Source organism: Bombyx mori, chromosome 22 (genome assembly GCF_030269925.1).
Source record: "Bombyx mori chromosome 22, ASM3026992v2".
Lineage (NCBI taxonomy): Eukaryota > Metazoa > Arthropoda > Insecta > Lepidoptera > Bombycidae > Bombyx > Bombyx mori.
Window position 1 is genome coordinate 9,227,252 of NC_085128.1, and position 24,817 is coordinate 9,252,068.

The following is a 24,817-nucleotide window of genomic DNA, read 5'->3' on the forward strand; positions in this document are numbered from 1 at the left end:
AGGGAGTTGTCGAACGCACTCCCGTGTTGGGGAAGTGGGCCACACGGGGGGGGGGACAAAGTGGGACCTCAGAAAGGGGTACCCTACATTGGGTATGAGGGGCGAGATGGAAAGGGCTGTGGACATTCAGTACGTATTGTATTAACCAAAACTGGTAGCTGCCCTACGATTTGAACGCATAATTATATCATAATTACGATAGGAAATACATCGGGTCCTTACCGAATAAATAAAAATGATTCTTAAAAATCGGGTACGTGTTATTTATGATCGTATAAAAACTATACATCAATATACTATAGAATAGTCTAATTTTCAATTTTTTTATTTCTAATTATTGAAATAAAGCGATCAGTAGCATCCGAAACGCCATGGGAACGAAATCCGAAGGAAACTAGCTGAAACAATCCAATTATCATTCCAATCTATCAAAATCGTGTTCAGTAATTTGATTTCCATCAGAGAATTGTTTAAAATGCATAATGCGTAAACAGCGTCCGCATGTAAGAAGGCCGAGATGAGCTGTAGGGATGGTTGACAACGGGTCTCACGAAGTTCATAGGTAAACAAACAGCTATATAAGACTCATGGTGTGTCACTGAGCACACATTTCTGCTGTCTTTGATCGCATCCGGACTCTTTTACAGACCCCTGTTACCAGACACAATGGTGAGAAATTTTTAAATAATCTCTATATATAAAAATGAATTGCTGTTCGTTGGTCTCGCTAAAACTCGAGAACGGCTGAACCGATTTGGCTAATTTTGGTCATGAATTATTTGTGAAAATCTAGAGGTTTAAAAGGTAGATAAATATGAAAATGCTCGGAATTAAATAAAAATACAAATTTTGTTTTTCCTTTGATGTGTCCCCCGTCGGACGGATTCCTTTTGTTTGTTTTAAGTTTATTTTATACAAAAGTTTAGGTATTTTATTTATTGATTGAGGCATTACGAAGTCTGCCGGGTCAGCTAGTACAATATAATAATCTGGTATTTTTTTTCAATAAGTTCCTTCGAAATCTTTTGTGATGATCGATTTAAGTACTATTTTTACTGAAAAAAAAATTATTTATCCTGAAAATGCTTGTGTGTAATCTAAAAGTAGACAATCGTAATAATGTTGCAATTATTACAACACCACTAGTTAAAATTGCCTAAAGCAAATTTAAAGGCTTTTGTTCTGAGAAAACCTTCGAAATCAATTACAATACTCATTATATATACAAACTTAATTACATATGGAAATTAAATTGAGTTATTCTATTGAAATATTGAGCGCAGTGAAGGGACTTTTAAATTAAAGAAAACTAAAATTAAGTACGTAAGTTTATAGAAAATCATATCATATAAACATATTACATTGGAAACAGTTTTCGCAGTAGTATTCAGAGTTCAGAATCTAAAGAAACGGATAATTATAAAATAAATGTTAATATGCTGAATTTAGTCATTGTTCGTGTTTATTATAAGGTCGAGAATCGTCGCGTATTTGACGCGGAAATATGCAATGTGGGGTGAAATTCAACGAGATCGTTGTCGGATCACGAAATCCTTTCTTTAGCTGTTCCGGTAGTTTCTACCCGCTTTGTCACGTTTCGTCAAGACAAAAGCGGACGTTTTGTTTGCTATATGTGCTGTGCTGAGTTAAGAACGCGCGATGTGTACGCACCACGTTCGCTTATTATCATTTATACTAACTTGTTATTTATTAACAATAAGTTAAACAGTAAAACTTAACACTTAATTTATTTATTTTTATTTCTTAAATGGGTGGACGAGCTCACAGCCCACCTGGTGTTAAGTGGTTACTGCAGCCCATAGACATCCATAACGTAAATGCGCCATCCACCTTGAGAATAAGTTCTAAGGTCTCAAGTATAGTTACAACGGCTGCCCCACCCTTCAAACCGAAACGCATTATTGCTTCACGGCAGAAATAGGCGGGGCGGTGGTACCTACCCGTGCGGACTCACAAGAGGTCCTACCCCCAGTAATTACGCAAATTATAATTTTGCGGGTTTCATTTTTATTACACGATGCTATTCCTTCACCGTGGAAGTCAATCGTGAACATTTTAAGGTTGCCGTTACGTGATTGTATTCTTCGTTACACAATTTCAGACGCTTTGTATATACTTTATCGTTTTCGTGGCCGGGGACATTAGCAGTCCATGATCATGTTTTACGCGTGTGCATAGTTGTATCATGTATAGCAAAAATCTCATCTCTAATAAACGTTTTAAACGATGATTAAATAATATTGAGTAATGGTTAAGATGCATCAAAAACAAATAATTTTTCAATATTACGAATAACTTAGTGTCAATGCTCCAAACAATCCTATCTCAATGTAATTTTCATCAGAACTATGTCTATCCATTTTGGTTACGCATACCATGTGATTACTTGCGGCTGTCTTTTTTTCAATTTAGAAATTGAGTTCAATAACTATTCACAACAATAATAATTGCAGCTATTATTAGCTAACCGCGTCTAGTTTGCGCAAAATGATTGACATCCCTTGATTGTATCATTCGTCGGTTTCCGTCTTGAAGTAATAGATAAAAAAAATGCTTGTAGAGCTTTAATAATTTTGTATTAATATTTATTTTCAACTATAAAATTTTATCATTGCAGTTATATAAAATAATAAATATATAGTCAATTGAATATTTCTTGAGATTCTTCTATTTCGATCAAGCAAAATTATGCTAGATAAACAAGTAATGCCATTAATAGCTTTCCTTGAAATAGCTCACTTACTACTTGATGTCCTAACGGGTAATAATGCCGTATTCGTGCAAATGACTAATTTACGAATTTGTCATAAACTGTATAATAAACTTAACTATCATTGGTAAAGTTTTTCAGAAGAGCTCGCGGCTTATTGCGGCTCACTGGTGTTAAGTGATTACTAAAGCTTATAGATTACATAGCGAGAATGCCCCCACATATGACTGCTCAATAATATAAATCGGAATGTTCTTTGTGAGCATATGTATATTAGAAGATTTGTGCTCAAGTTTACTCTCACTTCAAACACACTTGACGTATTTCCAATTAACTTGGTCACATAATCGGAAAACTTGATATTTCTGCAACATTTACCTGAATATCAGAGATATTTTTCTCTTCGCGCTGTTTCTAAAGTGATTTAGCATATTTGTGAGAAAATCAAAATTGTAAGTTCGTGTTAAGCATTGATGAGGTTTCAGTTAATACCAATTAATAATATTTGGAGCATATAGCCTATGGGTACTTCAAAGGCTCCTATAATATCTATCGAGAAAACAAACAAGTTTCAAAAACAGAAGAGGCAGTTTAAGAAAATTTATTCTTGGGCTCAAACTTAAAACTGACAGAAAGTAAGAACAAAAGACAAACTTGAACACATGTCATTGAACTCATAAGCACCGACGTCAACACGTTAAGTACACATACGTGTTGCATTTAAATTATTGCGGTTCGCAATTTCAACACTCCATCCAGACTACAGGGCATATTGTTCGATAAGAAAACCTATGCAACTCTCTCCCGCTGTTCCGATTGTTTGAGTATTTCCGCATGTAGTAAATGTTGGCGCAAGATTTCAAACGTGATTAATATACACATCTAGATGTTTTCTGTATCTTAGTGAGTGGTAATTTAAATATCTAAGTTTATTAATAATTGCTCTTGGTTTAATAAATTTTAATTATAATAGTAAAAGAAATATTGGGTCATTAAAAAATAATTGCATTATGGCGAGCGCAAAAAAATGTCACAATAGAATTTTTTACTGTGGAAGCTAACAAGTAACTCTTGAATCGGTTAAAAAAGTTAGATTTATATATTAACATCATTATTTGTACGTAGTATCCTAGTAATATCAATAAAACAACATTTTAGTAGCTTATAAGCTTATTAAAATTGTTAATTGCATAAGCAATGTCGGAGTTTATACTTATCTGAGAGCTACAAAAAAATATTAATGTTTAATTCACACTAACAACTTTATCAAAAACATATCGAAATGTCGGTGCCGCTCTGAAACATACGTACTTTTGAGTTTTATTGCGAAATACTTTATTGGTTAAGAAAATGATAGTGTTCAATAATATCAGTTACATCTATAGCTTAGGATAAATTTAATTTTACGTTAGAGCTAGGGGACTAAAATAAATATATCTCTAAGGTAATAAATAGATAAACTATTTATTTAAAAGACTATGAATGTATTTCAAAAAGATAATAATTACAAACAAATAATACGACACTAATTAAGTGTTTCTGTCATAAGACAATATGCCGAGCGTTTTTTTTTTGTTTCCATAATTAGGTACCCTCCGAAATATAAATTTATTTATTTACATTACAAGTCTGTTCATAAAAAAAGTTTTTTTTATTGTACATATCTTACGGCACTATTAAAAGCCCAAGAAAAAAAATAGTGCTTATTCATAGCAGCGATCATTATTAATTAGTAGTGATAATTATTAATGATCGAGGAGCAAGAGGTTCTACAATGCCAATTTTTTTTTTTTAATATTGTTTTTTTTTTTCAGATCTCAATACTGTTGTGCACATTGGCAGTGTTTTACGCAGTCCATGCGCAACAACATTCAATTAATGATCCCATTCCCATCATACGATATGAATCTGATGGACCTAATCCCGATGGATCCTACAAATGGCTGTAAGGTTTTTTTATTGCTCTGATCGGGTAGACTCGCTCACACACTTATATGGTTATCGCTCACAGAAATAGCCTACCGTCACACTTTTTAAACTGTTTTTGAAGGCTGAGATTCATATAGACAACGTAATTGTAATATACGACTACAATGGCTGTTCTTCGCTTCAAACTGGAACTACTGACTGCTTCGTGATAAACTCACCATGCGCCTTTTCACTGAATTTAATATAAATATTCAATTATATAAATACCAAATCTTTATAGAATATTTTTTTGTGGTTAGAGCTCTGGCTACTTTACTGTGGGCTCCGAGTTCAATTCCCGTTCAGAGACACCGTTTTTCTTTGGTAAAGAAATTTAGTACTCAATGTACCTATTTCATTGTAGGTGCTTTTGTTGTCTCTTATGAGTGTTTCCGTTCGTGACAATAAAACCCCCGACTTGGAGTCGTTGCATTGAATCGCGTTCTTGTAACAAAAGAAAAATGCTACCAGTCATAGAAAATTATACTTTAATAAAATTTTGATTAGAACATTAAATACCAAAAAAACCTACAGGTTATTAAGAACAAAAGTATTAATTAATATTTCAAAGAAACGTTTCGTTTTATTCATATTATGAACATTTATTGCAAATTCTAGATATGAAACCGGAAATGAAATAAACGCTGAAGAGACTGGCTACGTGAAAAACTTCGGTAAAGGAGAAGGTGAAGAAGTGCAGGTAGCTGAAGGAAAATTCAGCTACAAAGCACCTGATGGTTCGCTAATTGCGCTTTCATATATCGCCGATGAAAATGGTTTTCAACCTCAGGTATTATAATGTACTAAATGATGGACAGCGAGAGATTTTACGTTAATGCCAGCTCTAGAAGATAGAGCGGCACACTGGTCAACATCGCTTAACTTTGACATCTTCAGCTGATAATACGATTCTTCAAAATCCTGTCCAGCACGACAATGAATAAATATGTTTTTTTTTATTGCTTGGGTGGGTGGACGAGCTCACAGCCCATCTGGTGTTAAGTGGTTACTGTAGCCCATAGACATCTATGACGTAAATGCGCCATCCACCTAGAGACATAAGTTCGATGGTCTCAATTATAGTTACAACGGCTGCCCGCCCCACCTTTCAAACCGAAACGCATTACTGCTTCACGACAGAAATAGGCAGGGTGGTGGCACCTACCCGCGCCGACTCACAAGAGGTCCTACCACCAGTAAAAAATTGTAATTGACTAAAATTTGCTCAATCATCGATTCGACGATCTGTGGTACAGAGGCATCTTAAACTCGTCGTAAAGAACCAGCGAAATCCTTGACATCTTACGTTAGGGAATCACAAGATAATGGCCCGCCGTCAGATATTTCACGGAATCCGGCACACAAAACGAGTTGTAGCTGGTCCGCGTACAATTAAATTTAACAACGTTCACATAAAGGATTCCTCAAACTTACATCTCCTCATATTACGTAAGCTTAGTGCATTGAACACAGAACGAATTTATTGGAATTCTATAGTCAATAAAAACCCAATCTAGATAAAAAAAAAACGTTTAGATGACCTTCGACTGAGCATCAGTCCAAATCTAGTCACAACTATGAAATAAACATTGACCCACAATACTACGTTAAATATTCTTCGACAAACTAAGATTCATAATCTAGAAAAAATGTTTGTTTTGTAACAAATTGCACCTACGCTGCTTGGGACGCAACGCCATTGCTGTCTTAACAGAAACAAAGCGATCGAACCCGTACCTACATATAAACGGTTTATTACAAAACTTAAATGTCAGTTTTATAATTAATATAGTGTTGGTTAATTTTGATCGTTAGTGTCATTGTAACTGTCACGCCAAATTTATAATTATACGCTTTGTCAGCACGTGCGAGACTCTGAGGTGCTAGCGTATTGCGGAACTATTAAAATTATAACCTAGGTATAGTACGTATAATTTACCATTAAAATTAAACTTTACTGAGTTTAAGCGTCACAAAATACCCAAATATGCTTTGTCAGCACGTTCGAGGCTCTGAAGTGCTAGCATATTACGGAACTATTAAAATTATAATTTAGGTATAATACGTATAATTTACCAATAAAATTAAACTTTACTGAGTTTAGGCGTCACAAAATACCCAATATATCTTTCGAATTAAGCATGGGTCATAATTTCGCAAATCGCTTGAGGAAGATGCAATGAGTGTGGACGATCCACCGCATCGTGGTTGGCTAACATCTGTATAAATGTCACTTCAAAATATCAGAATTCGACCCGCAGTGACCTGCTCTTAAGAAATGGGATGATTGGTCGATCCTATACCAGTTTACTCGGGTGACATGTTACCAAATTGAATAGAGCTTAATGCCCAATGTTACACGTGTTTCACAGTAAGCCTACATTAACCATTGCATAACATTAATGTGAATCAACAAATCATAGCGGTTACATATGAGTAAATTTTTGTTATTTACTACGGCCACATAGGCATTGCGGCTAAATTTTGTAATCAAAATTCAAACAATGCTAATTGTTATGAAAAAATTCCCTATGCTTTAGTTATTGCCTTTGTAGGCAGACTAGCATACAACCCATGTGATGGTAAGTGGTTACCGTTGCTCATGGACGTCAGCAATGCTAGGGGCATAGCCAATTCGCTGCCTACCATTGAGTTCAACAAAATTTAACTACATCCTCATTTCTCGAGTCTCAGGAGAGGCATCTAGTCTCAAAAACAAAAAAATTGTGACTGAAATTTTATATAATCTTATCAAACTTTTATTTTATGTAATACAGGGTGATCATTTACCCACACCACCACCGATTCCTCCAGCGATTCAAAAAGCCTTGGACTACTTGAAAACTCTTCCTCCAAGTGCCCAAGATTCTTCAAATTCTCAAGGACAGTATCAACAACCAGCCCCCTTCAAGCCAAGAGGAAGATTCTAGATTTATTTTTCAATAACATTAAAAATATACGGCTTTTATGCATTAATTATATTATTATTTAAATATTTTTGTAGATGCGTATCAAATTTTATTGCTCTGTAATAAATTATTTTCCGAGCATAACGTTTAAAAAATATGATAATACGAGTATGAGATACTTTTGTAATTGTATACATAAAGGTATTTGAGAGCGGAGTAATCATGTCTTTTGAGACAGCAGTTAAGTCTTATCATTTAATAAAAATATGAAAACATCAAATTTTGTTTCGACTTATGCGAGGTTTTCATTTCAATACTCTTTGTTATTATAAATACGCTTTTGTCCTTTATAGATTATTAAAAAAAAATACGAATCGATTAATAATGCTAATAGTGTAAATTATGTTCTTAGATTTACAAATATTTTATAAAGTTTGCAGCGGTATTTTAACTTGCAGAAATATACATTTTTAAAAGGTTTCTTAGTCATCCTTCGCACAGGGTTGGATTTTTAAATTAGCTTTTTTATATTAAAAGTGATATTCAAGTATTTTTTCAGCTTTGCTTCAATTCAAACAAACTTTTAAACACATACAGTTTTTACATAATATATTAATTTTACTTTACTAATATTTATATTCATTAAATCATCAGGCTTTCTTCAACTTGTACACTGAAGAAAGTACTTTAGAATTTATAACCTAAATTATTCCATTTTTGCTTAAGACGCTGCAGAAAGGAAGTTTTATAAAAGTTTTTGAAGTCGTCGTAGCCTAAAGGACAAGATGCAACGGTTTTTGAATCCTGCAGACAAGAAGCAAATGTCCTGCAAACAAGAAGCAAGTGTTTGTGCAAAATGCATAACATGATTCATTTGATTACTTGATGTTTCACGGGGTACGACCCGGCTTATTATATCCAGTAAAATATAGGTTTAGTATATCCAGTAAAATTACTGGTGGTAGGACCTCTTGTGAGTCCGCACGGGTAGGTACCACCACCCCGCTTATTTCTGCCATGAAGCAGTAATGCGTTTCGGTTTGAAGGGTGGGGCAGCCGTTGTAACTATACTGAGACCTTAGAACTTATATCTCAAGGTGGATGGCGTGTTTACGTTGTAGATGTCTATGAGTTCCAGCAACCACTTAACACGAGGTGGGCTGTGAGCTCGTCGACCCATCTAAGCAATAAATAAAAATAAAAAAATCGGAGCCTATACTTGGTTGTGTCTCGTGAATGTTTGCAGTAACTGTAGCGGTAACATAAATGGAAAATACTAAAATCCGGGCTGTATATTTGGAAAATAGATTAGCTATTTCTTTTGAAAATCCTCAAAGAGTATGTTTGTTCAAAAACACTAAGCGTTCGTGCGAACTGTTGCTAACATTCTGAAGTCGATGGCGTCAAAATAGGTGTGATACATATTTCGACATTTTTAAATAAATCTTAAACAAGAACGGACCTTGTAGTCTTTTCACAATCTAATAAATATTAAAATTTGAAATTGAAGTTGTAACACAACGGAAACAGTCGGAAAGGATATAAATTTAATTGATTACTTATCCAGAAATTGTGACAGCATAAATTACAATAAAATACGAGAATGATTAAACTATAAAATTGGAATTTAACTGCAAATAGTAATTATAACCTTAAATTTTAATGTAGGCCTCTTTTTTTTTTTTTATTGCCTTTGTAGGTAGACGGGCATACGGCCCACCTGATGGTGAGTGGTTACCGTCGCCCATGGACTTCAGCAATGCCAGGGGCAGAGCCAAGCCGCTGCCTACCGATCTTTTATGAAATAAAAATACAACGCTAAACGGCCCACATATAATTGGATGATGTAAATTAGGAGTTTCGTATCATCATAAATAAAACTATAATGGATGGATTTTGAATAAAAGGTGAACATGTTTTGAGAACAATGAATTAAGTTTAACTTTGAAATATGGAGTCTTGAACGTATTTTCTGGGAAATAGACTACCTACTACCTTTTTAATTTTATCATTTACAAAAATATGTTAAATATAAATATATTACATTACGATTGAATTCACATGAAATTCCTCAGTTTTTGTGATCTACTTAATCGAGAATAATGATGATTATGTCATTTTATTAACTACTATTAATACTGTCTTAAAAACAACAAAAAAAAGAGGAATTGTATATTTTTTTCGGTAAACTCAATGCAAAGTAAAGCCCGGATAAGAATTTCAAGGTCCACTCAGGATTGTCTTCTTAATTTACCTATTGTGTTCCATCTGCTTCAAAAATAATACAAAAAGATAAAACTTGTTTTATTTATGAGTTACGAAGTGATGGATGCGTGATATATTTAAAAATAGGGCCACCAAAAATTTCCTTCTCCGTTGTCTCGATAAAAATGGTAGATTTGATTCCATTAAATTGTTTCAAAAACTACGTTTTTTAACACAACTTTGTTGCTGACGTTTTTATTGTCTTGAAAGGCTGGCTGTACTGATATACAGATATGAAAATTTGAAAATTTGCTACTTGTCTGCAAGATTCAAACACCGTTGCATCTTATCCTTTAGGCCACGACGACTTAAAAAACTTTTTTAAAACTTTCTTTCTGCAGCGTCAAACAAATGGTCAAATTTAGGTTATTAATTCTAAAGTACTTTCTTCAAGATAATACCTACATATCAAAAGAGAAAACAAGAATAAGCAACAATGTGAATCTGCTTATGTGATAAGTCTAAAGAAGAAGAATCTGATGAAAATAAAGTAATATCTTAAGTATTTTGAAGTTATTTTAAACTAGTGCATTAGTTGTATGAGACATAGTACATAGTTGAATGATACATACGTGGTATCTAGATATTCTGGTAACCGTTTAGAACCAGACATATGCAAATTCCTCTGACCATCGCCGCCATTGCAAAATGGTGTATTCAAAACAAAATCATATGTTCAACAGATGCAAAGCTTAGATTAACAAATATTTTTTTGAGCTTTATTTTTTTATTGCCCTTGTAGGCAGATGAGCATACGGCCCACCTGAAGGTGAGTGGTTACCTTCGCTCATGGACGTCAGCAATGCCAGAGGCAGAGCCAAGCTGTTGCCTACCGTTGAGTACTCTCCACAAGCTCGTTTGAAGAAGACGTTATAGCTATATATATATATAGCTAGAAACTGTCCAACGGCCAGGGCAATTGCGCTGTTAAACGAATTTCTGTCCGAAATGCTGACGTGTTTGCCGATAGTTGGGGAATACTTTTTTCTAAAATAATGTTATTTTTAGCATAGTAGTAGTACTTAATAATTATAATAATGTTTTTTGTGTAAGCCTGACTTTGTATTGAATGGAATAAATAAATAGTGCTCAGGAAACACCGTGGATGGGCGCTCATTCCAAAGCCGGATGGTACGTGGCAAAAAAGATCTCTTGAAACGCACTGTGGATGAACGCAGTGGCTCCGGATAGTATGGATGAACACTACTCCAGTGGCGAGTGGTTTGATGGTAAAAACGAGATTATGGTATCATCTCAAACGATTCCTCAGAGCAATTCCTCAGTTATATCTAAAACTAAAATCCACGAGTGGGCGTAAGTATACAAGTCTAGAATGTAAAGTAAATATAATTTCAGTCTGCGTGTCTACATATGGCAGCGCTCGTTTGTCCTGTTATTTGACAAGATGTTTCTAAAAGAAAATGTCAAGTCCTTTTGAAATATTATACGGTCAGTAGTGGATGACACTCATTTTTCTGACATAAATTAATTTTATGCAATTTAATGACGATTATCCTTCGTTCAGGAAAAAATGATTTTTTTTCGAAAGATGTTCACTGATTATGATTTTATCGAAAACTAATCTGTTTGTTGTTCATTAAGTTTTTTGTTTGAAATCTAAGATATTCCTCCGATTACGAATTAAAACTCAACTATGTATCATCATTTTTGATTGCCCATAAACAACAACTGCCAAAATAACGTGAGACGAACTGAGTCAAATCTATCAAAATTGTTACCAATCTCGAACCGAACTATTTAGAAGTTCAAGGTCCCAACGTTATCCTCCTTAAATACTTCCTCCCGGATCATTATTAAAATAAAAAAAAAAACAATAAAAATATATTACACACAAACATAAGCCCATCGATCCATCAAAATGAGGCTCAAGGATTCCTTAGAAAAATACGGAAGTTTTTAGCATTTTATAACAATAAACATCATTTGTAACGGAATGTTGCAGTTTATGTTTTGCGCAGCGAGATGTCTATACACAGCGGTTAGTTAATAAGCAGACGGTGCAGTAAAAGGCGTGTATTTTAATTAAATTATCGTACAGAAACATAACCACACGTGGGTCAAGTGTTACGCAAATTAAGCGAAATGTTGCATGAAAATAGCATGAATCATTCGTTTATTCTTTCGCAAATACCAGTCTAAGGAATTTTATTTGATTCAGTGAGCTATTCTGAGTATTTATTTCATAAAAAAACCTCTCATAAATTTTCGTAGAATAGTGTTTTATCACGAGTGAATTATGATAGTTTAAAGAATAAAATAACATTAATTCTTGTATTACTTAGTCGAGTAACATGAACAAACAAGGGTACAGTCCGTTGGAAGTTACGCGGATTTCGAAGTATACGTAAACTATAATAAGAATACCGTTTGACATAAGATTGAAAGCTCAGCTGTCTCTGATGAATGGTGGTGCTTTTAATTTTAACTAGGGCATAACTAATCCGATAGTCACTCACGAAGACAGTTGCTTATCCAACAACGAATCGATGACGGTGAAATAGTAGTAATTACTCAAAGATGTTCACGTCAGAATACATGAAATGATGATGAAAAATGGTTCTTCTGGTTACTTGGCGGAAATACTGTTATTGTAGAGACGTGACAACCTAACAGATAACATTGTGTGCGACAATTTAACTCCTATCGAGCACTGAGACTACGCCGAAGTTCAAATTAGCAATTTTTCTAAGGAACCACATATTTCATATTGATTCGCAAATGGCTTTCACGATGAAAGAATAACCTCGTGTATTAAATTGAAACCATCATTCATCATCATCATCTCTTTATCGTGCAGCTTAATCATCACCATTCTATATCATCCAGCATAACGATCACCCCTGGCATAAATACAGAACAAGCCCGGGCAGAATGGATCTATCCAAGGCCCAAACCGTGTCCCCGGGAAGGGACACAAGAAGTGTTTACTTTCTTCTATGTATATCATCCAGATATCATAGGTACTTTAAAATATATCGTTCAGACTATTCCTGGCGCAAAACAGTCATACTTTCCAGTTTATTGGGTGGGATTACCGTTAAGCAACAACTTTGACTTCGACTTTACGTAGGCATCTATGAATCGACTGGTAAGCCTCCTTAGACTACTTTTGTCTACTACTACTTTTACTACTATTACTACTATTCTGACTAGGATCAGAGAGAGAGAGAGAGACAAAATTAATTCTTGCAAAACGAAGACGGAAAATGCAACGTGTTTCATTATTGCTGACTCAACAATTTAAAGCGGGTGATACCGTGTGGCATGTCTAGTTATAATATAATTTTTTGTTACACAAATTATGTACATAAATGTTTTATTTCTTTATTTTTGTCTACATCATAAGTAATAAATAACAGGTTAAAATTTAATGTTAGTTAAGACGTGCGAATTCATTCATACATTTTCAAATATGTTTTAAATGCCTTTTGATTAGATAGATACAGTACATATAATTACTTACGCTTAATAAAGGTAATTTACGATTTAAATACATTAAAACTTCCAGATGATTTAACGCACCTCCACTCTGACATTTTAATAATATAATAATCCATCATAGTGTCAGTGATCGGCATATAAAGATAATGATATCTTGATGGGAATCCAATTTACTTATATTTTTGAATAATTTTAAAGCCAATGGATTTACAAACATCCTCTACTGATCTTAATGACGTATCGCAAACGTTATCAGACGTGTGAAACAGTTGATTGAATTATAGACTAAGAGGGCATCTAGTGATTGAAATTTTGGAGGATATTCTCTGGCAACAGAATATATACTATAATATAATTCACTAATCTCCGCGACTCGTACAACATTTATCTTTAATTATTGATAGTCGCTTATTTCTCAGAAAGAATCTGATAGCATTTCTTGTTATACTAAATAATTAAATACGGTACGGTAAGAGCTCTTTCGTCATTATAGAAAACATTTTTTTCTATGGCAATGTAATTTGAGTTACACTTTTTAACGCTTAGGAAAAAATAGTACAGTAGGCTTGATAGCTGGAACACTGGTATTTATAGGTATCTAATTGTATCTTAATAATATTTCTTTTTTTTCTTCTCCTCTTGCGATTTTGGTTCTATGGTTTACGTTTTATTATAACAAACCTTTAAGACACTAAAAATTAGATTTTAAAGTACCAAAAAGATATCATATTTGATTCTTATGTCTGTATATTCGCTAAACACAGCAACGTTACTAATATTCACTAGAGGAGGAAACGCAGAAAGAGCATGGATTATCCATCCAACGTAGAAAGAGCATGGGTTACCAATCTTATTAAACAGCACATCAGCAAATGAACCTTGCCCTGAGGGCAACTAACCAGCTTTGTAGATGGTCCGTAATCTATAAACATACAAATAGTGTTCAAAAGTAAAGGTCAAACAAATTATTTTGCAATTTCACACATTTAATTTAATTGTCTATTAAAGAATGATTTTTATTGATGGTCGAATCGATGCGTCGTTAGCATGTTGAATTTAATGATATAAAATAAAACTTTATGCCAAAAGTTTTTTAATTCGAGCGGGCCTATTTTGGTTTATTGTCTAACTAGACAAATAGTAGCAAAAGGTGACCGGTTTTGGCCACTGGTTACGTATATAGCCGTATTTAATTAAGAACGAATTATTCCTCCGTGCTCTCTTGAGGGAACATGAGGACCTAGCAGCAACGAATTATGAATTCAAGATTTTACCAGAGATTAAAGCGCAAAAAGCTAATAGTGATTAGGAAAAAATATGGATATAATAATAAGAATATACTATCAAATAAAATATGAGTTTAATTTTATTCGGTACTATTTAAATTAAGAAAGCTTATAATGTTGTTAAGAATAAATAAGTAAATAATATTACACGGTTTTGCGGAATGTCAAAATAAAACAGATGATGCCGTGTGATGCAGCCGTCTTGATTATTCTGATACGCGAGCGGTTACCAACGAGTCCAGTTTGATATTACTCACTTTTGACCTTTACGTTTTAACTCTGTGGGAATACTAATATATGAATAAAACTATTGTGGTTCAAATAATAGATTAACATCCGTCTGTAGATTTTTTGATGCGAGATATTGTGCTGAGGATTACCTAAACTAGTTCAATGGTATGTTTTGTTTTGTAGATAAATTTGTGTTATATCTCGAGGCTCAGCAGTATTAAGTCAGAGTATTTTCATTAAAATTAAAGCATAAGCATATTACTTTGCGTGTCTTGTGATATTTGTGCTGTGCGTACATTAGTTAAAATAATTATGTATTATATGCTCCATTTTTGGTTTTTCTAAATTACTTGTGAGGCTGAATTATGCTTCGCTAAAACAATGTTAAGTGTAATAGTACATATGAGATGTGAGACCCGTTAAAGGAAATGCGTGGCTCCTATGGTATGGAATCAATGGTAATTAAGGCTCAGATGGGTAGACGAGCTCACGACCTACCTGGTTAAGTGTGTAGTTACCCGGACCATAGATATCTACAACACAAATGCCGTCACTCACCTTAGGACATGAGATGTTCTAAGATCTCAGTTTTTATAATACATCTGGCCTATCCTTCAAACCGAAACGGATAACTGCTTCACGGCAGAAATAGGCAGGCTGATGATACCTACCTACCTGTGCGGACTCACACGATGTCCAACCACGAGTAACTACGCAAATTATTATTTTGCGGGTTTGATTTTTATTACACGATGTTATTCCTTCACCGTGGAAACAGTTCTAGAGTATTGTCAAGAAATTAGGGTAGTCAAAAGTGGAACAGATAGATCAAAGCCAAATTTTGTTGTAGACCAATAATACGACGAATATACGAAGAATTTAATATATCTCATAAAACACAAATTGTGAAATATGAGATCGTATTTAAAGTAAATATGTCCAATGAACGGTGACAAGGGTGAATATTCCAACGTCAAGAAAAAGAGCCATCACGTCGATATTTCACAAAAGAATTCTCTTTTAAGATTCCAACGCCATCGGTGTAAAGTTTATCCATATTAATTAGAAACATTGTGTGCACCCACAAAGCGTTTTCAACGATCTACCACATTTCATTTGGCCCTGTAATGAACTTATGTCATTGTATGACATTTCCTTCTTTGAATGAGGTTTCAGGAAAGTCCTCAAGTTTAAAACAATGTGTATCCGTAGCATAAATTAAGCACCGTCCTCGCCGAACCCGTCGCTTGCGACGAAGGGCTCGACGAGCGAATTAACCCATAGACTGCCCACTGAGCCCACTGAGTTTCTCGTCGGATCTTCTCAGTGGGTCGCGTTTCCGATCCGGTAGTAGATTCTACGAAGCACTGCTCTTGCTAGGGTCAGTGTTAGCAACACTCCGGTTTGAGCTCCGTGAGCTCACCTACACACGTTAGGGTGAAGCTGAAATAGCCTCTCAAGGCTATCGGTATAGGTAGGGGAAAAAAAAAGTAGGTATACTGGTGCAATGTTTTCCTGTTGTCTTCTCCACTATATACTATGTAATAAACAAAACTTAAAAGCTTCTTATTTTTACTAGCCTGATTGATATACAGAATACTTATTGTTTGTGACGTTGAATAAAACGAAGTGTTGGAAACTAACGGACAACAATTAATGACGTATAGCAAGAAGAATGAGAAGAAGATGAATAGACGCATAGCAAGAAGAATGAGATATACCTAAATTGTTCCCGATGGTGATTGAATATTTAAAATGTTAAGCACTATAGAAACCAAATAAGCACTAAAAGTAATTAATTAACATTCAAGGCGAATTCGTTGCCAATTTTAGAAGAGCAACAGATGAAAATCAAATAAAATTAAAAAACCTTCATAAAATGGTTTTAAAATTAAATTTTAAAAAGCTGTTCTGCAGGACTAAATAGGTCTTGTATTAAAGTTATTATTTAATAATCAATTAAAACTTAGTACAACATATTGTAATTACATGATATATGAAGCTCATAATTTATACAACATAACCAATAAGTATCTTTCAGATGATTATATCTTGTACTAGAACAATAAATCAAGTAAAGTCTACATTAAGCATTACATTAAAACTATACGTTTATATTACGTAAACAGAATAACTTTTCAAAAATACTTTAATTACTTTCATTCTTGAAAAAAAAATGTACGTGTACTACTATGACTTTTAAAATTTTATGATTTTATAATGGGCTTATTAATATGATATAATTGTACAACTTCCGATGTTTCGTATATATTACAAGGTTTTGTAGTCACCAAAGGGCAACCATAACTAACGGTACCTTCAAAGAGTACCATAATTAATTCAAACATTAAATTAGAGATAGTATAATTTTTGCTTTATAAATACAGATTGAAAACAGAGGACAAAAAAACACTCCACGATATCACACGCAAAAATGTGAAGTAGGCGTAGGAAGAAGGCGTTTGAGTGTCGTATTGCAGACAGCATCCCATCACCGAGTACTGAGAAATGAAATGTCAAAATGCACTACAGATATAATTTGTTAGAAACCTGTATCGTATGAGTAGTACGTTAAATGTTATGGGCGGGCGGCTTTGACGCGATTTTACTGGTGGTAGGACCTCGAGTCCGCACGGGTAGGTACCACCACCCTGCCTGTTTCTGCCGTGAAGCAGTAATGCGTTTCGGGTTGAAGAGTGGGGCAGCCGTTGTAACTATACTGAGACCTTAGAACTTATATCTCAAGATGAGTGGCGCATTTACGTTGTAGATGTCTATGGGCTCCAGTAACCACTTAACACCAGGTGGGCTGTGAGCTCGTCCAACTATCTAAGCACTATAAAAAAATGCGATGCGGTATTCGAAGCCTCCGCGGTTGAACTCGCATACTCTAATTTCACGAGGTGTGTCAGCGTCGCGTAGTATATAAGCTACGCCGGTCGATCTGAAAAATCATTCCCGCCTCACACATTCAACGTAGATCATCGACATACTAGATTTTATATTTTCAAAAAAAGAATATCTTAATATCAATAATGAAATCGGTGAGTGAACTTCGTAAATGTACTTTGTACATTTTACTGCCAGTATTTTTTTTACCATTGCATACTTTTGTTTACCACCAACTTCTTTAATATATCTATTGATTTTCAAAATCGGTAAAGATGGCTTTTTAAGTATTTGAAAACAAAATTTAAGATAATTTATAAGAAGAAAAAAAACAATGTAGTTTTACCACTAGTAATTAAATGTTTAGCCTTTATTGCTGGTATAATTTATGTATCAACAAAAACCACTCATTAACTACAATTCTCATTTTTAAGAATTATTAAAATAAATTGGTCTTCAAGAATAAAATCCATTAACATCAGTAACTTATATTTTAAACTACATCTCAAGCGCTATATTCAAATTAGAATTTGTAAAATAGATTTTTATAACTGCGTAATTATATCATAAACAATGGTCACGGCCGAAATTGTTTAAATAAAGCTTTATTGAGATTTTCGAATGGTTATATCGATTATATTTTATATACCGAATGTTAAATAAATGTTGTGGTCATTGGCAATTGCCAGAGTTATCTCATTTCTGAAACCTTTACGAAATATTGACATTCTATTTACGTACGGATCACTGTTTCATCCTCGGTGTGGCATAAAAATGTAAATGGCCATTTTGAAATATATGATCAAAGAATAAAGCATTTTGCAAGTTAGTTTCATTAAAAAAAAAGTATGTGGAACAAAGGTTAATCCGCAGTTATTCTACATACATCTCATTACTTGTGCCACAAAGCAAACAATCATTTCGCTTTTACAGGTACTACCATTTTTTTTTATTGCGTAGATGGGTGGACGAGCTCACAGCCCACCTGGTGTTAAGTGGTTACTGAAGTCCATAGACATCTACAACGTGAATGCGCCACCCACCTTGAGATATAAGTTCTAAGGTCTCAAGTATAGTTACAACGGCTGCCCTACCCTTCAAACCGAAACGCATAACTGCTTCACGGCAGAAATAACCTGCCGTGAGCCGGTATTCAAACACTTGAGGGTTTTGGTTAGTTTTGCACAAATTAAATAATTTTTAATGTGTTTTTTTTTTGCAGTTCGTAGTAATCTCCGCCTTGGTGGCAATGGCTTGCGCCGCCCCCCAGCTGACACAGTATCAGCAACAATACCAAGGTCAAGTAATTCCCATCCTGAGTCAATCACAGGACGTGAACTTCGACGGCTCATACCAGTTCAGGTAAGAGAATTAAAAGCTATGTATTCGAATTGTAACACAAACTACTTCGATAGGTGTAAATTATTACGAAAGATTCTAATAATGGCTTATTAGCCGTAGCTTGTAAGGTAAAGCGTGGTATTTTATTACATGACCATATGACACAATCTATTGCTAACTTACTCAAATGAATAAGTCACAACGCATTTTCTAAAATATTGAATCATCTTGAGCACGTAAAGACATTTTATTACACACTTGACACAATTTCACCTTGATCCACATCACACGCCATAAATCGTCTCAATCCCTCGGAAATTAGTTTACCTTGAACTATACTATTCAGTTTGAATTGGCATTTCTCAAGAATTTTCGACAGTCAATGCTATAATGACAAAAAGATACACATGTGATTTACATGGTAAGGAGATCGAGGATTGTGTGAGAGCTTGTGCAACCATACTTGTTCCTGCTTGTGTAACCAAAAGGACGGTAGGATCAATAACTGCAAAATATAATGATTCGCGTTTAATTTCATTAGATAAAGTAAAGGTTGAATGACCCGTGTGACCATAAAAAATATTAGCGCAATAATGTAAAATTTCCCAACAATGTATTCCGTGATCGATATCACATTTGAAACTTAAATTTATTGAATTGAATTGATGATAAAATTTCTTAGGATTGCGGCCTACGTTTCAATTTTTCCACCATATTTTATATCGTGAATAGCAGCTTGCTTAGTCGAAACTGAGCCTTTCCTAAGAATTAAATTCTACTCAAAATCAAAACATTCCTAAAAGCAATAGATTGACAGTATACAACGCGATCTTGTGACCCGAAAACGCCTTACTCAATCATATTATTAAATTTGCTCTTTAAGGATTTAAGGCTTAAATCAAAGGCTATATACTCTGTTGCAAAATAAGCCCTCTGTTCTCGTGCTTAGAATCAAATATTGTAGGGTTACGAAGTCGAACTTCAACGAAATCGTAATAATATGTCCTGGTGACCTCTCAACTACACATGGTCTGGAACTAAAGTTCCTTCGGCTTCATAACCTTAAATTGGATGATTAATTCTCTTAAAGGTCATACGTTTATGCATATTGTTACTTTAACATGAAATTATTGTTCATTAATATTAATAATAGTAGGCAACGTCAGAGCCAAGCCTCTGCACTCTGGTATTGCTCACGTTCATGAGGTACGGTAACCATTCACCATCAAGTCGGCCGTATGCTCGTCTGCCTATTAGGGCCATAAATCTATACTAATATAAGGTATAAATCTACAGTGGTTTTTACGGATGTTCCATTATAACTACTGAACCTTGCATCCGATTGACTTGAAACTTGGTATCCGTGTAGAAAATACATGTACTTAATGGATAGGCTAATATTTATACAATAATGACAATAAATAATAATATTAATTTTAAATACCCAACGAAGCGAGCGAGTACGGCTATATACCTATAATCTAGAGCTGCACGACTTAACAAGGAGTTTTTTTTTCAGCTACGAGACCGGCAATGGCATCGCTGCTCAAGAACAAGGTTACCTCAAGAACGCTGGAGCTAAGGATGCCGAAGCCCAAGTTGCACAAGGATCTTTCACTTACACCTCCCCTGAGGGCATCCCTATCTCTGTTTCTTACGTCGCTGATGAGAACGGTAATTTACTTTCCTTTCCTTTATGCCATACTATAAAGCCTCATTATTTTACTTAATCTTAATCATATGATTTATTGTAATAATAATACATATTACAATATTAATATAACAGCATGATTGCTGATCAGTATGACACAACAGTAAAGCGATGCATCTACATAACATCTCAGCGAAAGAATGACATAGACAAACTTACCTCTAGAAAGAAAAAAATACAAGCGTTTCATTATTTTTAAATGAAAAACTCAAAGTTTTAAAACAATGGACGCGCAATATCGAAGCAATAAAGTTACCGAACACAGAAACCGCTAAATAAAATGTTTGAACTATAGATCTTAGTTTTATGATAATCTAAACATACTCGTACATGAGGTTCCATTTAATGTTTTTTTTGCATTTAATTATTAGTGTTAATTAACTTATCACAACAACACGAAACGATTTCATCTTGTTGACCTGAGCGTAATAATTACATGCCGGTACATTACATTGGTATCGTATTACATTGGTAGCGTACAACACCGGAACAGTAAACTGCCGCTTTAGAATAATTTTGAAACATATCACGTATTTCGTTTACCTAATATAAGCGTATTACGAAAATTCAAATTCGCATTTTTCTTTCAGTTAGTTTAAAACGTAATTCAATGATATCAATACAGTTAATAATTCGAAAACTAAGCTAATATCTTTTTTTTGTATTTTACAGGTTTCCGCCCAGAAGGTGCTCATCTTCCTACTCCTCCCCCGATCCCAGAAGCCATCCTCCGGGCTCTTCAATACATCGAATCTCAGCCCCAGAAACCCCAGCAAACCTACCAACCCCAGCCAACCTACCAACCCCAACAATACCAGCCTTTCCGCGGTTAAACAATACCGGACATCTTGACAATACTCACACCCTTTGTACCTATCGATACACATTAATGTGTAATAGCCATAAGTACGAATAACTTGTTACTGTGATTTTTATTATTTAATAAGGACTTATAATATTAAAATAATAAAAGAAATGTGAAACGAAATAGATGTGTGGTTTTCTTTTGCTGCCTATGTAACATACTGGTACGAGTAGTTCTAAAGTATTTCTCGTCTGTTTTATCATCGCTATTGAGGTGTTTAATTGTCTCATAAACGATCCCAACCATTGGACATTTTTAAACACGTTCTCGGCTTTGTTAATAGTTAACCTTTCTATTAGAACAATTTCTTGGTCGATTTTTTTTTGTAGATAAAATTAATGTGTTTTCAGGCGACATAACTATTACAATTATAAATCACAATAAGATAAAATTGATGTATTAACTTAATTAAAATTACGAATTTTAAAGAAGGTCGTCTTGTAAGTCCGCAAGGGTCGGTACATCAAGCAGTCGTAATGTAAAAGCTGAGACTTAGAATTCATGTCTCAAATTGGGTGACGGCATTTAGGTTATGTTCATGTGTATGGGCATCGGTGACTATTTAACACTATGTGATCTATGTGCTGGTCCACCCATCTCAGCAATAAATAAATAAATATTATGTAGAAGTGGTCAAAATCTCAAGGCCGTATATGAACTTGTTCACCAATGAATAAAACAATATTTAAAAATGTATCCTTTATGTATTTTTTCACGAATACAGGAAGATAGCTAGCTAGCCATTAAGCGGGGTATTTTGTGGACACTTAAATTCTTAAATAATCAATCCTTACATCGTAAATAACTTTGTTAATTGTATCATACTTTACTTTTATTTATTAGGATGGAGTGGTCATTGGTGGCCCGGAGGCCTTTCAGGTTTAACCAGAACAGGTGGGCGAGTATGGGCTTAGCCGGGAGGGATGGTGTTTGCTAACAGTTGCACATGAGCTCGTCCTGATGGAGACCTAACAGCTCAAGGGCAGCTGCTTCGCGAATGCAGTACATTGACGACCGAACTCTGTGACGTGTTCAATGAGTACGATTACCAAGAGTCCTATGCCTACTCCTAATGCTAGAGCTTCAGACGTCTAATAACAATGTTAGTGGATCGGGTGGATCTGTAAGGACGTGTTTAGGATGTCGACGATGACTGATTTCTGCGTCAGCCGGAGTCGGGAAGTCAGTGGCGGCCGCGATTTTCATAACGCATCGCCTAACAAAGTCCTGTTCTGACGTGGAACTCAATGGCCTAAATCGTCGATCCCATAGATCCAACATTGATGCTTGATCATAAAATATGCACATTACACGACTCTAATGATTTTACAGTAAACAAGTGGGCCGAGCAGATATCGGTGCCTGCTCTAAAAAAAAATGGCGTGCGTGTAACTTGGTGCACGTGAAAGAAGGGAAACTTCTTTTGCGGTGTGTAGTAGTTTTCTTTATTTTCATCCTTAGATCAAATTTCTCTTGTAATAAGGAATGCTGTGTGTAAGAGAAACGACCTAGCTCGCTTTGTTCTTTCCCTCACTCCACGGTCGAGTGATTCGCGAGACGCATTGTCTATTTTCTCACTCTCGCTCTTCCTAAATTGTATCTTTTCTCTCTGGCCGTAACGAGTCTTCCACGGGTAACATTTTATTCTCAACGCGCCTAAAGAAGTTTCACTTCAAAAACCCGTTTGCAGCGTCACCCGTTGGGCTCAATTTTAAATCTAAATTATAGAGTCAATTGATTCAATTGTATATCCAAACAATTCAACAAAATTTGTCCAGCTGCTAATAGTTCAGTTTTAAACACACTCACATTATAAATATACCCATATACAATACAACATATAAGTATTCGGTGTTACATTTAAATACATCATAACTTAGTTTTGCTGTAGATGTATAATCTATCTCACTATGAAACCCATACAAAGGTATAAATATAAAAGTCCGGCAATTTTCTCTCGGCCTAAAATAAGGACACCATCCAATCAAAATGTCTGTTTGCTTCACTTTTATTTTTTACGTGACTGTAGCAAATTTTGTTCAGTTATTATGTTAAGAATGTACTAAAGTCGTGAAAAAGGTCAGACGTCGTGTAATTAAAATCAAACAAGCAAACCCTTAAATTGCATCACTAGCGGGTGAGTGTCTTGTGAGTCCGCACGGGTAGGTATATCCTTACCTATTTATACCCGAAAGCTCCTTGCCTATTTATACCCTAAATCCGTTTCGATTGGAAAAGTTCCATAACCGCTGTACTGTAATACAATTTAAATTTAAACCTCATTCTCAAAATGGATGGTAGCATTCACGCTATGATATCTAAAGGTTCCGGTAGCCGCCTGACGTCAGCTGGGTCGTGAGCTCGTTCAAAAATCAATGCAATAAAAACAAAACCATTGGAAAAAATACTGCAATGATACTTTTCTCTATTTTTGTGTCGAGATGTATTTGTTGGACATCCGCCTAGACGTTGGGGGTAGTAGGCAAGCCATATCGGAGTAAGACCGACTAAAGCACCTTATCGCCCAACAACCCTCGCCCGAGCTTCGGATGAGGCGGGCTGGGGTCAAGGTTACGTGTTTCGCGTGTAGCGCATATCTCTCTGCCATCCTATCCAATTTTGATGATACTATATTAAACAATTATACTGTATTATAAAATATTAATTACTAAGAACTGCATTTAAATAATAACTAAGCCGGTATAAAGGTCTGATTCATAAACTCATATTTAAAAATATATAAAAAAAAAAACAAAGTTTTATAAAACTAAATACTGTATTTCATGTTAACATTTTTTACTGCCATCTGTGAATTTCTTTTGTTACTACATGAACGTAGCGTATTGACAACTGACAACAAATCTTATAGACGTTCGATGATTTAAAACAATTTTCGATATCGAAGCCCGATGTATAGTGGTTCATTCTCTTAAAACTAGATGGTGCTAATGTTTTAAATAGTTTTCTGAGCAATATTTTTTTTATTATAAATAACTAATAAATATTCTTATTGAATACAAATTTAAAGCACAAATGAATTTTCTTAAGTAACATCCTGATTATTCAGCAATAAATTATTATTTATTGATTTTTACATTCTATTTACTGGTGGTAGGACCTCTTGAGAGTCCGCGCGGATAGGTACCACCACCCTGCTTA

At 34.6% G+C, this 24,817-nt stretch overlaps 2 protein-coding genes across 3 annotated transcripts; both read left to right on the plus strand.

The window, feature by feature from the left end:
* Nucleotides 1-493: 493 nt before the first annotated feature.
* CPR33 (cuticular protein RR-1 motif 33) lies at nucleotides 494-7,888 on the plus strand. 2 transcript variants are annotated; one of them, XM_012695254.4, is made up of 4 exons: nucleotides 494-669; nucleotides 4,546-4,676; nucleotides 5,318-5,489; nucleotides 7,477-7,888. In XM_012695254.4, the coding sequence occupies exons 1-4, from the start codon at nucleotides 667-669 to the stop codon at nucleotides 7,627-7,629; spliced, it is 459 nt and encodes a 152-aa protein (XP_012550708.1). In that variant the 5' UTR covers nucleotides 494-666; the 3' UTR covers nucleotides 7,630-7,888. The 2 variants fall into 2 exon arrangements, with proteins under 2 accessions (XP_012550708.1, NP_001166718.1); NM_001173247.1 differs by lacking the exon at nucleotides 494-669 and adding an exon at nucleotides 4,480-4,497 and having other exon boundaries at nucleotides 7,477-7,629.
* A 9,919-nt stretch (nucleotides 7,889-17,807) lies between these two features.
* Nucleotides 17,808-21,781, plus strand: CPR32 (cuticular protein RR-1 motif 32). Its single transcript, NM_001173248.1, has 4 exons — nucleotides 17,808-17,896; nucleotides 18,964-19,103; nucleotides 20,602-20,756; nucleotides 21,466-21,781. Exons 1-4 carry the CDS (start codon nucleotides 17,888-17,890, stop codon nucleotides 21,624-21,626), a joined length of 465 nt encoding a protein of 154 aa, NP_001166719.1. The 5' UTR covers nucleotides 17,808-17,887; the 3' UTR covers nucleotides 21,627-21,781.
* Nucleotides 21,782-24,817: the final 3,036 nt, after the last annotated feature.

Bases quoted from the DNA above. Each gene is read 5' to 3' on its own strand.
- CPR33 (NM_001173247.1), top strand. The intron at 4,677-5,317 runs GTAAGGTTTTTT...TGCAAATTCTAG, and splicing joins GATGGATCCTACAAATGGCT to ATATGAAACCGGAAATGAAA. The intron at 5,490-7,476 runs GTATTATAATGT...TATGTAATACAG, and splicing joins AAAATGGTTTTCAACCTCAG to GGTGATCATTTACCCACACC.
- CPR32 (NM_001173248.1), top strand. The intron at 19,104-20,601 runs GTAAGAGAATTA...TTTTTTTTTCAG, and splicing joins GACGGCTCATACCAGTTCAG to CTACGAGACCGGCAATGGCA. The intron at 20,757-21,465 runs GTAATTTACTTT...TGTATTTTACAG, and splicing joins TTACGTCGCTGATGAGAACG to GTTTCCGCCCAGAAGGTGCT.